This window comes from Asterias amurensis, chromosome 14 (genome assembly GCF_032118995.1).
Source record: "Asterias amurensis chromosome 14, ASM3211899v1".
Taxonomy (NCBI): domain Eukaryota; kingdom Metazoa; phylum Echinodermata; class Asteroidea; order Forcipulatida; family Asteriidae; genus Asterias; species Asterias amurensis.
Genome location: NC_092661.1, coordinates 2,757,441 through 2,772,703, shown reverse-complemented (window position 1 = coordinate 2,772,703; position 15,263 = coordinate 2,757,441). Strand labels below are relative to the sequence as shown.

Here is a 15,263-nt window from a genome sequence, read left to right as displayed (position 1 = left end):
CAAGTGAGTGACGGTCGTTCACGTTATTTGACTCAAACTTAAAATTGGGTCCACTTTTGTTTGAGACCACACGTTTGTACCTCGTTCGAAAATGAATTACTAAGTTTATCAATTTGTATTCAATAAAATATAATTAATAGACTAATTGAATTAAAAATATATATTTACTAAGTTTATATTATTTTGGTGTCATAAAATCAGTATTTATATATATTAAAAACAATAAAATAATATATACAATCATAAGACCGGCTGACTAGCAGTGCTGCGAAACAGGTCACCAAAGAGGGCGCACTCTACAACCGGCGAAAAAATGGCTGCCTGCAAGTTTTCACTTTTGGTAAAAAAATCTCGATTTATTTTCATAGATTGTCACTAAAATATTTACTGCTTAACCTCTAAATTTAGATGCAGAGGTTAATGGTTATCTGATACTTGAGCAGTGACGAGTAACCGTGTTTTTATATTGTTTATAAAGACATTTTCTCCTGGCTCTAAACTTACTTAGCCTGGTGTTACATGTAGTTTCTTTAATATTTCAACATGTTCAAAACTTTCGGCTGCAACACCAGTTTATTCTATCCAATCGGTCCGATCCAATTCGTATCCCTAAACTTGGCCCCAGCACGTCTGGTAGCTAAATCGGAATCTTTCGCATTTTTTGAAAACCTTCTGCAACGATTTGCATCATAAAACTTACCACTGCCCTATGTAATTGTTGCTTCTGAAGTTGTACTCTCTCTGTAGTGTAGTCAACTGTAGTGTAACTGTAAGTGTAGTTCTAGACTTCTAAATTCTAGTTGGCCCTAGCCTTAGCTACAGATTCTGTATTGGTTCGTTCCACTATTCTATTTCTAAATTCTATCATCATGATCATCAATCATAATTCTTATGGCCTCCATGAGCGAGGGTGACAGCGAATTGAATCTCATATATTAATATATATAGTTCTAGAACTAGCCCTACACCTAACGCCTGGTCCTGGAATTGTTCAATTTCAAATACACATTACAAGTTTTGGGGTAAAAGTTAGATGAATTTTGAGTGTGAATTTTCTCAACGATCTTTAGTTGCGATAACGTAACCCTCCTGCCGGGCAGGAGGGTTACAATTTGCGTTATCCCAACTAAGCAACATTGACAATTGGCTCTTATACAGTGAGTCACTCTGCAAAATGTGACTTCATTAGAGGTCACGGTAATAATAATATTATAATAATATCAATGATCTTTTCTTTTCTTGTACATAGGTTCGCCAGTTCAGCACCTCTGGTGTTACACACCAGCTGGTGAAGGTAAATAACAACAAGCTTTGTATCACTTCCCAAGACGACCCCAAACTGCCCTCCCCAACCCTTTCCAATCCCAAACATTTAAGCACAAGTACGACTTTTCTCAATGGATGGACAACCCACAACCTTTGTATCGCTAGAGTAGGTATATTATCACTATACCACTGAGCTAGCCCGATTCCTAGAGGCAATTCAAATCCTTAGTAATAATAATTAGAACAGTTTTTATATAGCGCTTTTTTACACCCGAGGGCTTCTCAAAGCGCTACTGACATTAATACCCCCGGTCACTGGGCTTTAAATCATTCCTTAAACCATCTCAGCTCCCTGGCGAGTATACAGCCTGTGCAACAATTATATGCTCTACTCAGCTGAACCAATCACAAGAACCACCTCTGCCCTCACAGGTACCCATTTACACCTGGGTGGAGAGAAGCAATTATGTTTAAGTGTCTTGCTGAGGGACAAAAGTGTCGCGACCGGGATTCAAACCCACACTCTGCAGAAGCACCAGAGCTTATCCACTCGGCCAAGACATAAATGTTGATCATTCAACAATTTAATAGATGTCAATTTATGTTGACGTTTATTCTGTTTTTATTCTGCAGCCTCCTATCCAGGTCTTCGGGATGGGTGGACGCTATGCCACTGCTTTGTATTCTGCAGCCGTGAAGGAGAAGAAGCTAGAGGTCATTGAGAAGGAGCTCAAGTCAGTAGAGGTGAGAGGTCAATGCCAGAGAGGTCAAAGTTGAAGGGGTCATTAGTATTAGGTCATGGTTCAGATTGGATGTGTACGTGTACTACAAATCTGAATGAGAGTTTAAAATTTACACTGGTCCACAGCCCTTAGGCCAGTGCGTTAAGCATTGAGCCTGTAAACCCGTGCAATCTGTTCAATCACGTGATAGCGCCCTCTTTTGACTCAATTTCCTCATTCCATCATGGCTCAATTTCCTTATGCTTTAAAAACTATCATGTGTTCTCCTCTCGACCAATCAGAATGGATACTGTCTCAGGTGTTTATGAATGTATTACAAATAGTATAATTTTGTTTTGATTTATTTTACTTGCAGGAGACTATGAAGAATAATGCTATATTGTCTAATTTCGTCGCCAATCCAGCCATCAGAAAACAAGACAAAATCAGTAAGTTTAATAGATGGATTGTACATAGCGTCATCAACCGCCTTATTTGATCTGTACAATGAAAAGTGCACAACTCTCAGCCTATGATAGCCTGTCACGCATGCACGTTTCATTAAAGATGGTGGTCAATGACGCCATGTGCAATTCATCTTCAAGTAAAACAATCACAACTTTGTGGAAGTGTCGTGACCGAGCGGTTAGGAGCACCGAATTCAAACTCTTGTGTTTCTGATCAACAGAGTGTGGTTCGAATCCCCAGCTGTGACACTTGTGTCATTAGGCGAGACACTTAACCAGTGCTTCGTCCTTCGGATGGGACGTTAACTCGTGGGTCGCATGTGTTGTGTAAATGCATGTAAAAGAACCCAGTGCACTTATCGAAAAGAGAAGGGGTTCCCCCCCGGTGTTCCTTGCTGGATTGGCAGCGTATTGCGCCACAGTACCTTATAAACCATTACATGATGCTAAGGATTAGGTCTTATAACTCAACCTTCGTACCACTCCTTGCAGTAATAATACCTGGCGCTTTGTATCCTTTGGCAAAAGGCGTGTCATAAATACGGCTATTATTATTATTATATGACACACAAAAGTGATATGACACACAAAACAGATATTTTAAAGATATGGAGAAGGCAAGACTTAGGAGGATAATGTAAATTTGTTTATAACCTTAAGGTTTAGTCTGCCAATAAAAATGTTTCCTAAAGATTTCAGATACCTTCCACTCTATGTTTCCTGCTGTTTAAAATACTGAAGAAAAAATTGCTGTACAAGATCCGTGTTCCAAGCAGTCTCCCTTTTGATTTTGCATTTTTTAAAGCTCTCTAAAGCTCTCTAGGTTTTTTCCTGCTGCTTTTTTCTTTTAGGTGTTCTGACAGATTTTATAAAGGCCAGAAATTTCTTGAGCGAAAATGCCAAAATGAGGTTTTTTTTCTGCTGTTTTTTTCTCGAAGGTATTCTTACAGAGTTCATGAAAGGCCAGAAGATGTCACCAATCACCATCAACTTCTTCGGTGCCATGGCGGACAACAACAGACTAGGAAAGTTGAAGGAAGTCCTTAATGCGTGGGGTCAGATCATGAGCGCGCACCGAGGAGAGGTCGTCTGTAAGGTCACCACTGCCAAGGTATGCGCATTAAGACCCTTTGCAAAGTCGCACTTGTTTAGTTAACTCCACGATTATGCAAATTCTTTAATGTCTTCACTCGTAATGGTGTCATGGCCGCATGGTTGAGAGCACAAAATCAAGATCTGAACCCAATTTCATAGAGCTGCTTAGCACAAAAATTTGCGTATCATGAAATTTCTTCCTTGATAAAAACAGGCTCACCAATCAAATTTCCATTTGTTGCATATTGCTTGTTACTGGTATTCAGCTGTTGTTTGCTTATCCTAAAAATCACGTGTATATTTGTTTGGTGATCCTGTTGTTATCAAGGCAAAAATTTCATGCTAAGCAAATTTTTCTTCTTAGCAGCTCTATGATATTGGACTCTGGTTAATAAATCATCAGAGTGTGGGTTCAAATCCAGGTCGTGACACGTGTGTCCTTGAGTAAGATACTTTACTATAATTGCTTCTCTTGATGTTTGTCATAACACAGAGTATGGACACAAGCCAACAGAAGGAGGTTATGACTGCTCTTCAGGGATTCCTTGACAAGAAGGAAGTCATCAAACTAAACATGGCGGTAAATAAATTTCCCTTTCCTATACAAAATAGATCGTTCATGTATTGACCTTGGCACTGATCATTGTGACCTACACCCTTGTGCACCATGGTCTCACGATGTTGTTTGCTTTCAGATGCTTGATTTCGAGACCTCAAATTCTAAATCTGAGGTTTCGAAATCAAATTCGTGGAAAATTACTTCTTTCTCGAAAACTACGTCACTTCAGAGGGAGCTGTTTCTCACAGTGTTTTATACTATCAACCTCTCCCCATTACTCGTAATCAAGAAAGGTTTAATGATAATAATTATTTTGAGTAATTACCAATAGTGTCCACTGCCTTTAAACTGGACACTGAAACTTGTGCGCTCCGCACAATCATTTGACAGCGCCCTCTTTTGACTCAATATTTACACACTCCTCACTTTGTTTATATCGCTGGTTTACTTTGTTTTTTGGAACATGTGGAAATTTCATTTTAAAAGGTGTTAGTGCAATCTGAGAAATGTTTCTCAGACTAAAGTGTTTTTGTATCCCTCTCTCTCAAATAATGACACTTGAAGGGGGTTGTTTTTTCAAAATGTTTTAAATTATCAACAGCTGTATTGCTTTATATCAAGTATGTTCTTTGTGGTCTTTAATTTTTTGAGTAATTACCAAAGGTTTACCCTTCCTTTAAACATTTCTATGTGTTGATCTTTTTCCTTTCAGGTGGACCCCACCATTCTTGGCGGCATGGTTGTAGAAATTGGCGACAAATACATCGACATGTCAACAGCCACTCAAGTTAAGAACATGACCAACTTGATAAAACAGAGCATTTAATTTAGCTTCGCTGACATCTGCGGCATGTTTGGATATCACCAGAGGGCACTGTTGCATTAGTTATGATACGGATTCGGTTTTAGTTTGTGCGGACAAGATGTTTTAGTCTAGTACCCAATGTTCTCATGCATCAAGTTTGGGCCGAGTTTGAAGGATATCTGACCATGTTGCATTTGTTGATATTATTGTAAGAAGAGAGTTTTTTTAAATAGAGTTTTAAAGAATTCAACGGGTCGGATCTTATAAGAAGTATGAATAAATTTGATTGGGAAAATAACTAACGGATTACTCCTTAAAGATAGTGTCATCAGAAAAACTCAAGGGTCCGTTAATGAACAAATGTTTGATTTTTCAGGTGGGGCTTTGACAGTTTTTAAAAATCTGCATTTTGGTTGTTTTCCCTGGACACAAAGAAGATTGAAGTGTTGCCTAACATCAACCAGGGCCTAGTTTTATAGAGCTGCTTAAGCACAAAAAATAAGCTAAGCAGAACAAAATGTTGCTTACCAGAATATGGTTATCAGCTAAAAAACACTGTCAAATATACCATTTGTGACTGATATCCTACTCATTTCTGCTAAGCAGGAAGTTGTTAACAACAAGTTCTGTGAAATGGGGCCCATCTGGTAATTGGAAATAGTTCTTGAAAACAAATTCTTTAAAAGGTGCATGATTGAGTTTGAAGTGTGTATTTAATTTCATGGATTTCAGAATTTATAAGACAGTTAAAGTGTAACCTTCAATTGAGAAGACAGTTTTACTTGGCAGCAGGGCCCTAAAGCTTGTAAGCACAAACATTTCAGCTTAGCAAAGAAATTTGTCAAGCAGAATCTGTGAAATTGTATCAAGTTCAACTGTGTCAACTCTTAACCAGGCTTTGTAATATCTTCACGGTATTGTTTCTTCGTCGACACAAAATACCCATAACAGTTTCAGATGCAGACTTGCAAATAGACTCACTGTTCGACAGATTGTTCTAATATTACAATAAATCAAAAATAAAATATGAATGTTTTTGTGATTTGAATTTATCCAGTGCACATTGTGTCATTTTCATTTGTCTGAAATGATTGATGTCTTTAAAAAATAAATAAAGATTTGTCTATGAGTGAATGAACACACTAGACACAAATGTGTTTGATACTGCGACATTTGAAACCACAAGTTTGTGGGGGCGAATCACAACTACAGATTTCAGTTAAGGATCGAGGATTGAAGAAATCAAAAGGTATCAATATAAACCACAAGGGAAACTGACTGGGTAAATTTTGAAATGATTTTTGGGGTTGAACAAAGAATTGACTGGAGTGGGATTCGAACCAACGACCTCCGGATTAACGTGCCGGCGCTCTACCAACTGAGCTATCTAGCCCTATATTGGCGGTGTCCCTATTTTGTCAATATCTTTGTTCGGGGTGCCAGTCAGAAGCCATACAACCGTTAACTGCCGTGTAGCCAGGGATCACACCCAAATTACGATACAACCTGGGAAGCGGCAGCCAGGGGATCACCTTAAAGCTATTGGACCCTTTCGGTACAGAAAAAAAAAAAAAAAGTTCACAGATTTACAAATAATTTACAGGGTTTACAGAAGGTAATGGTGAAAGACTTCTCTTGAAATATTAGTCCATGAAATGCTTTACTTTTTGAGAAAACGGTAAAACAATATAAATTCTCGTTAACGAGAATTACGGATTTATTTTAAACACATGTCATGACACGGCGAAACGCGCGGAAACATGGGTGGGTTTTTCCGTTGTTTTCTCCCGACTCCGATGACTGATTGAGCCTAAATTTTCACAGGTTTGTTATTTGATATAGAAGTTGTGGTACACAAAGTGTGGGCCTTGGACAACACTGTTTACCGAAAGGGTCCATGGCTTTAAGGGGATGCGACTTTTTGTTTCAGATATCAAACCACAAGGGAAACTGACTGGGTAAATTTTGAAATGATTTTTGGGGTTGAACAAAGAATTGACTCTAGTCAATTCTTTGTTCAACCCCAAAAATCGAAATCAAAATGTGTAAGGCTTTGTCTTGTAGACTCGCTCCTAGGGGTAGTCTTGCTCAAGACGCACCAGCTGGCATGGTTGGATGGATCAAAGCACCATGTAATGGTTTACAAGGTGCTGTGGCCCAATATGCAGCCAATCAAACCAGGAACACCGGGGGGAACGCCTTCTTTTTACATACATTCCCAACACACAGGACCAACGGCTTTAGGTCCCATCCAAAGGATGCAGCAATAAAGTGTCTTGATTTAGGACACAAGCGTCATGACTGGGACTTGAACCCACCCTCTTGAAACCAGGAACACCGGGGGGAACGCCTTCTTTTTACGATAAGTGCACTGGGTTCTTTTACATACATTCCCAACACACAAGACCAACGGCTTTAGGTCCCATCCAAAGGATGCAGCAATAAAGTGTCTTGATTTCGGACACAAACGTCATGACTGGGACTTGAACCCACTTTCTTGAAACCAGGAACACTGGGGGGGGGGACGCCTTCTTTTTACAATTAGTGCAGTGGGTTCTTTTACATACATTCCCAACACACAGGACCAACGGCTTTAGGTCCCATCCAAAGGATGCAGCAATAAAGTGTCTTGCTTTAGGACACAAGTGTCATGACTGGGACTCGAACCCACACTCTGCTAATCAGAAACATCAGAGCTTGAGCTCAGTGTTCTTATCTGCTGGACAAGATGGAAATGTCATCATTTCAACAAACCGAAAATGATGATCCAAATTTTCCTTGACAAAGACTCTCACCCTATTTTTAGGCTTCATTGCAATACATTATTTAATTAGTCCAATGTCATTATTATTTTACATTATGGTTACACCATGTACAGTTTTTGTTTACCTAACAACTTGACCTTTGACACTTAATAATACTAGCTTATTAAAATATATGCAAAATGAAGTACGTAGCTATATAATAATTATTAAATCTTATAGACAGAAATTTAGCACAATAACTACATACACTTTTCAACAAAAACAAACAAAATACTGTAGCAAAATTTGTTGCGTTTAATAGTTTACGCATGAGGTACAGCCTTAAAAATGTTTAAATGTTCTAAAGATTCTGCTTACAGTTTTTTACCTTAAACAAATGGGAGGAGGAGGTACGAGACACCAGCAGCGAATAGCAACAAATTCAGAATATACTCTTAAAGGAACGTTACAGAATTGGTAAGAAACAACAATCGTGAAGATCACAGATTTACAAAAACTTACACAGTCTAATGATGCAGATGATCGTAGAAAACATCCCTTGAAATATTTCTGTCTGAAATTTTATATTTGATGAGAAATGAACAAACTAATTTCGCGTTTTGAGTTTATCGCTCAGTGAGCGATTAATTCATCTTTGTTTTGGCATCGATGCAATGCAAAAATTTTAATCGGTTTTTCACTATTCTCTCATGACCCAGATGGCCGATCGATCTCAAACTTCTACAGGTTTGTGAGTTTATGTTGTGGATTACATAGAGTGCTTACACTGCCAGCAACTTTTTTGCTAGCAAAACCAATTCTGTAACGTTCCTTTAAGTGTGACGCATCATTACTTTGAGCCATCACTCACAAGTAAAGTGTTAGAGGACCACAAAGAATGTGCTGTAGTACGTGTAGTTCTTGTTGAAGAAACAAGAAAAAGTTTTTTTAAAATGTCTTTTAAATAGTGTTTGTACAAATGTTTTGCATGAGTAGCCACAACTTTGTACCCACACTTACTGAATTCGCATTTGATAACTTGCCACCAACCATCCAACAATGCTATCTTCACAAGCAACTTGGGTTTAGCTTTGACAACAAAAGTGTTTCACACTCATTATGCTTTGAAGTACGGGGTGTTGTGGCCGAGTGGATAAGAGCACCGAACTCAAGCTCTGATGCTTACGTTCACAGCAGAGTGTGGGTTCGAATCCCGGTCGTGACACTTGTGTCCCTGAGCAAGACACTTAACTATAATTGCTTCTCTCCACCCAGGGGTAAATGGGTACCTTTGAGGGGCAGGGGTGGTTCTTGTGATTGATTTAGCCATGTAGGTCATATAAATGTTGCACAGGCTGTATACTCCCCAGGGAGTTGAGAAAGTTTAAGGAATGATTTAAGGCCCAGTGACCAGGGGTAATAATGTCGGAAGCGCTTTGAGAACCCCGTGAAAAAGTGCTATATAAAAACCGTGTATTATTATTATTATTATTAAGTAAAATGATTTTCAAATTGCTTCATACTACCAAAAGCTGCTTTACTTCTAACCAAGTAAGTATATTGCCATTAATTATAAGAGTGACTACCAAATGTATTTTTTCTGTAATACGGAAAATCTTTAACATACTCGAAAATAGCCCAAGAGACTTAACTTCCTGCAGGCACGAATTGTACACAGCTCTATGAAAGACAACAATCTGTATTTAGATTGTTGTCAATTTCTGACAAGAAGAAATCGCAGGGGTACATCTCAAAACGTGTTCAGTTGTTACTTTAATATCTCTTTGTTGTTTCAGTGGAAATGAAGACATAAAATGTATCTTGCCTACCAAAAAGGCCCTGGATTGTACAAGGTCATCCTTTTAGTGAACTTGGTTACATTGTATTTAAGCTCGGAATTTCCTTCCTCCCCTAAACCAACAAGCTTTACCCCAAAACAAAGTTAACACTTTATTTTATACACAAACTATAAACTAAATGCACATAGTTGTGGTCCAATAAAATACTCATGATTAATATAAATTAACTGATGTCATTTTCAAATTGGCTAGAAAAAAATTAGTTTTCTGACACTATTTTTGTGTGTACAGGGATAGTTAAAGGGACACACCGGCCGAGTTGGGCTATTTGGGCTACAAAATAGACTAAGATATGACTTCAACGGTCTTCCAGGAATAAAGAAGAACAGTCCTAAAAAAAAATCATCAAATTTAGCCGTTTTTGAGCATTTTAAGACAAAAACGCAGGGCGCGTGATTGTTCTAACTAAAAAGTGGTACAAACAATCCTGTGACCTTCCGGGCTAGTTTTACTTTCAGCCGTACAAAAGTAACTTACTTAACCAAATTTAAATCTTTTTTTTACAAAATTATTTACGAATAACTGACGAAAAAGATCATGTATTTAAATTATCGCTACAAAATGTAAATAATGGTGACAAATCTTACGTAAGATTCACATTCAAAGAGTCCGTGTAACGGAAGCTTGTTATATGGCCGCTTTGGTTTAAAAAAAAACAAATTCGCTAAATACGTGACATTTTGATGATTTTTTTTACAGCAACCATCTATAAAAACATTATTTATGATTCTACACCCCTAAATTGCATAAACGGTGGGCCGGTTTGTCCCTTTAATTGTTAGTATTTTAGTAGGTGTCTTTGTCACCCGGGGTCTCCCAACTGGGGGCAATTGATATCCTCATCTGGGGAGAAGTATACCCAAATTGGGATAACTGGGTGACAATTACCCTTTATGTTGTTTTTAGTATATCCTTTAAATATTTATAATGAGTAGGGTAGATGGCCTTAGCTTTCGATCCAAACCGGACCGTCTTCAGAGGCAAAAACAAGTACAAACATATCCATTTATAGAAAAAAGGGGGAAAGAGATTAAGGTAGGGATCCACGTTTAATTAAATACCTGAACTGGGGCATTTACCACCCACATCCAAGCTACAACATCTTTCCCTTAAACTTTAGTCCTGAATTTGCAAAAAGTTGTTTTGGGCACTCTACTAAAAAAATAGTAACTTAAGCCACCCATACATGAATGTGTATTATGTGTAAAAATTGGCAAGAATGCAATTATAAAAACCCATCAGGAAAGAAATGTGCTTAGCTATTATTAAACTGTAAGAGTTAGCAGAACCAGGCAATTCAATAGCAATTAAATTCTCAGATTCGATCAGCTGTGGTTTAAAGCTGCACTTAACATGGGTCTCAAACTAACCTTTTAATACTTTATGGTCTCAGCTTTGAGTAGTTTTGATAAATATTTTCAAACAATTTCTCAAATTGTTTGCAGTACCTGAAAATACCAAGACAAGTTCCAAGTGAACAAAAAATGTACTGAAAATAATTTAATGTTTATATCAATCTCCACTCACAAAAAGATAATAAGTTATATCACATATAATATTTTGGTCGGTTTTGTGGAAGGGGAATAAAAATGGAACGGTCTGTTAAAGTTATTCATTATATATAGTTTCAAGTTCATAAACCTTTCAAATATCTTTTTACAATGTTTTTGCCCTCTCATTTTTCACAATTTCATCTTTTTGATACAAAGTTATATTTATATTATGCTTTAAAATTATTCTGTTGAAATATGAAGGCAGGGGGGGACACAGAATAAAATAGAAGATTTCATTTTAATTGTGAAATTAGAAGTTTTTTCTTTGTTCAGTTTGGTGTCCACAAGGGAATTATTCTTGAGAAAAGCGAAACACAAAACAATGGCAAGTCCCCACAAATGCGTATTCAAAAGACTGCACGTAAGTTTTTCACATGTTTCATAAGAATGGTTAGAAAATTTAACCTAGTTACACAACACTAGCTTTGGTACGTCACGAACACCGCATGTTGAAAGTGATTAAGCTGAACATTCAGGTTCTATCTCCACTTGGCCAAAATTTTACAGAGCTGCTTAATCAGGAAATATTGCTTAAAAACTTTCTGCTAAGCAAAAATAAGCAGGATACCACTTGGAGATCGCACATGTGGCAAAGACATTTTGGCTGGTGACCTTCATAAGCATGATTTTGTTGTGCTTATAGCTACTGTTTGTGCTTAAGCAGCTCTATGAAATTGGACACTAGTCAACAAAGATGGGGGTCTAGTTTGACGCGACTCTAAACCTGACGGCTCTACCTGCTAAGCAAAAAATTAGCAGGATACCAGTCGGAGATTGCACATGTGATAAAAGACGGATGACCTTTATCTGGTAAGCATGATTTTGCTGTGCTTTTAGCTACTGTTTGTGCTTAAATAGCTCTAAGAATTCTCCAAGCGTTAAGACTTCTCAAAGAGATGGAGGTCTAGTTTGACATGAACCTCGCCGGTAGAAACCTCGTGAAGTAAAAGCTGTTTAGTAAGAGGGCCTCGTCCTTTAGCCTCCTTGATGACATCTGCCACACGGACTTCAGTCCGACCAAGAAAATCTGCAGAATAAATTGCAAAATTATGAGTTAAGTTTTTTTTTTCTTCAGCTTGTCAGTTTGTTCTTGATTGTCATGTGTCGTTGTTTGTTTCTGCTTTGTTTGTTTCTGTCGTGTTCAACTTGTATGTTTCTGTTCGTTTGTATTTGTTTAATTTAGATGTTTGCTTAAGTTCAGTTTTTTTTTCTTCTTTTTTCTTTAGCTTGTTTGCTGTGTAGTTGTTTATGGCCTTTTGTTCCTAGTCTTTTCCAGGTAAGACTGACACACCTCTTGGTGACGGTGCAGGCACTTTTGTCAGTCCTGACCAACCTGGATTATCGATGTCTTTTCTGTTGTAGGAACTTTATTATTTCCAGTTTCTACTGCTTCTTGCCCCTTTTTTAAATCTAGTTATGGAAAGTTTGTCTGCCATACAGTTATTATGAGCAAAAGTGACACCATTAGTACGCCATCTGCTCTTGTAAGCATTAAATCCAGTAAGACTTGCTATTTTTTTTTTTTTTTTTTTTTGCTCCTTTTTGCCAAAGACTTGCCCTTGTTGGTATCTCATCTTTAAAAGATGAGGGTAGTGGTTAGTGTGCTTCTTTCTGTGTAATACTTGTATGTGCTTTGTGCAATTTGATTTCCTAAATACCTCTTTGTTTTTATTTAAATATAGTTTACTTTAAATATTTCTGTTGTATTCTTTTATATTTTAAAGTACACTGTTCTGCAATGAGCAGTTTTTTTAATAAACCATAATAATAGTAATAATACAAAAGAGTACAAATTGATACAATAAGTTATTGATTTCCAGAAGCAATATTTCGTATATATTTTTTTTTTCATAAAAATGTATCTTACCATTTGGAGAGAAGAGGTCTCGGTCGTACACTGTAATACACAAAACATCTTGTTCCAGATCTTTCACAGTGAACTGCATGGAGGCATCCCAGACTGGACTTAACGTGTCTGGAACTACTTTTGTCTTATGCTCCTGGGATCCCATACGGACCTCGCAGTAAGGGTCGGCACGACCTAAAGAAAGATAGTTCATGATAAAACAACATTTAGTTACTAGTGAACATGAGTGCAATTATATTTTTATTATATTATTTATTCAGCACAAAAACACAAACTAAGTACAAACATAAACTAAACCAAAGCCAGGGACATGCCCGGAATTAAAAAAGTTTATCGAAAAACTTTAACCAAAGGCCTTCAATTCCAATATCTCTGGCCACATCAACAAAAATAAACACTCTTAACTTACACCTGTCCAGACAGGCACACCAGAGCTGCGTCAAACCAAACAGATTAAGAGCAACTCTAGAGATCAACTCTGACAGAACACAAATGCTTAGTTCAACTTACCAGTAACATTATTAGATGGTTTAAGGTCATGACCTTCCATAATGACCACTAACAATCGGCCATAACCCCTGCTTCTCATTGAACGAGCTGTAGCAAAAAACAACAACATAAACATCAAAACCCTGGTCTTAGACAGCTCAGACTAAGTCATTATTATAAATAATAACTGGATTTATATAGCGCCAAATTACCCAAGGATGCAAGGCGCTTATCAGGGAGACAGACAAACGTAATGGGGAAACCAGCTACGAGTTGGGAGAACAGGTGCGTCTTGAGACCCTGTTTGAAGGACCATGCAGTCTCGGCGTTTTTAATGGGGACAGGAAGACCGTTCCATAGGCGGGAGGCAGCAGTGGAAAAATCTCTTTCACCGGCTTGTTTGCGTGACGAGCGTTCACCACGAGGGAGATCGCATCATAGCTTCGAAGGGAGTACGGACAGTCATGGATTTCAAAAAGTGAAGAGAGATAATCTGGAGCACTGTGGTTTAATGATTTGTAGGTATGGACCAGCATGTGGAACTCAATACGTTGGGCTATTGAAAGCCAGTGTAGTTGTCTTAGAAGTGGTGAGGTATGGGAGTGTTTTGGCATCTGGAAGATTAGCCTAGCACATCTGTTTATTAGCCGTTTAAACACCCCCACAGGGTGCGCTCTCCACCAGTAGGAGTAGCAAAACTGACTGTTTTTTTTATGAATGAGCATTATTAACTAAGACATGTAAGAGGATTGTGTCAAAACCAACCTCTCTGTATTTTTTCTCGTTTCTTCTTCTCTGTTTCGATATAATTCTTGGAGGCGGCTTGAATCTTATCGATCCAGCGATTCTTGTCATTATTACTCTCTCCTCTGAGGGCATAGACCTTATCGATGTGGTTGATGTTGAAGAGAAACTCATTAGAGCCCGGTTCGCTCGCCGACTTTACGTCAACCTCGTTGAGAAATAACGGCTGAAGAAATCAAGAGAAGGTGATTTACTTATTAACTTATCTCGGTTAAAAAACACAAAACATGGTCTGTAGTGTCACAAAGTTAAAACTAAAAATGGCATGCTTACAAAATCAAACATTGAGTAATATAAATACAACCAAAAACCAAAAACCTAGGCTAGCTAGATATATAAGAAGTTACCCCCAAAGTTATGGTAAAAATACAATTACTTATCTCGGTTAACACAAAACATGGTCGGTAGTGTCACAAAGTTAAAACTAAAAATGGCATGCTTACAAAATCAAACATTAAGTCATACAAATACAATCAAAAACCAAAAACCTAGGCTAGCTAGATATAAGAAGTTACCCCCAAAGTTATGATAAAAATACAATTACTTATCTCTGTTTAGAAACACAAAACATGGTCTGTGTAGTGTCACAAAGTTAAAACTAAACTTGGCATGCTTACAAAATCAAACATTAAGTCATACAAATACAATCAAAAACCAAAAACCTAGGCTAGCTAGATATAAGAAGTTATCCCCCAAAATATGGTAAGAATACAATTACTTGTCCCTGTTTAGAAACACAAAACATGGCAGTAGTGTCACAACAAAAATAATAATAATAAATGCCTACAAAATAAAACATTAAGTAATATAAAGATAACCCAAAACAAAAACCTAGGCCTAGCCATTAGATAAAAGAAATAACCCCAAAAACTATTTCACCCCTTTCTCCAGAAGACGATCAGAGCATACTGATCGAAACGTTGAGTTAAAACCAACGGTTCTTTTCAGAACCACCCCAACTCATTTAGAGATAGTCATTACATGGTGTTACTGCAAACTCTTCTATATCCCAAAACTATGATAAAAATACAAC

The 15,263-nt window shown here is 37.5% G+C and overlaps 2 protein-coding genes across 3 annotated transcripts in view; one reads left to right on the top strand and one right to left on the bottom strand.

Annotated features, from left to right (window-relative positions):
* The first annotated feature begins 258 nt into the window (after positions 1-258).
* Positions 259-5,966, top strand: LOC139947457 (ATP synthase subunit O, mitochondrial-like). The gene is made up of 7 exons (XM_071945369.1): positions 259-340; positions 1,250-1,294; positions 1,900-2,010; positions 2,365-2,437; positions 3,394-3,566; positions 4,044-4,130; positions 4,822-5,966. The coding sequence occupies exons 1-7, from the start codon at positions 314-316 to the stop codon at positions 4,933-4,935; spliced, it is 630 nt and encodes a 209-aa protein (XP_071801470.1). The 5' UTR covers positions 259-313; the 3' UTR covers positions 4,936-5,966.
* A 1,743-nt stretch (positions 5,967-7,709) lies between these two features.
* Positions 7,710-15,263, bottom strand: part of LOC139947456 (intersectin-1-like) — a 57,886-nt gene continuing 50,332 nt past the window's right edge. For both annotated transcript variants that reach the window (XM_071945367.1, XM_071945368.1), the window contains 4 exons: positions 14,192-14,396; positions 13,448-13,534; positions 12,938-13,111; positions 7,710-12,097 (listed from right to left, as the gene is read on the bottom strand). In XM_071945367.1, the coding sequence (XP_071801468.1) occupies positions 11,949-12,097; positions 12,938-13,111; positions 13,448-13,534; positions 14,192-14,396 (615 nt within the window). In that variant the 3' untranslated portion in view covers positions 7,710-11,948. The remainder of the gene's footprint in view (positions 12,098-12,937; positions 13,112-13,447; positions 13,535-14,191; positions 14,397-15,263) is intronic.

Excerpts from the sequence above, each read along its gene's own strand:
- LOC139947457 (XM_071945369.1), top strand. The coding sequence starts at position 314 with ATGGCTGCCTGCAAGTTTTCACTTTTG. Across the intron at positions 341-1,249 it reads CCTGCAAGTTTTCACTTTTG|GTTCGCCAGTTCAGCACCTC; the intron begins GTAAAAAAATCT and ends TCTTGTACATAG. Across the intron at positions 4,131-4,821 it reads TCATCAAACTAAACATGGCG|GTGGACCCCACCATTCTTGG; the intron begins GTAAATAAATTT and ends TTTTCCTTTCAG.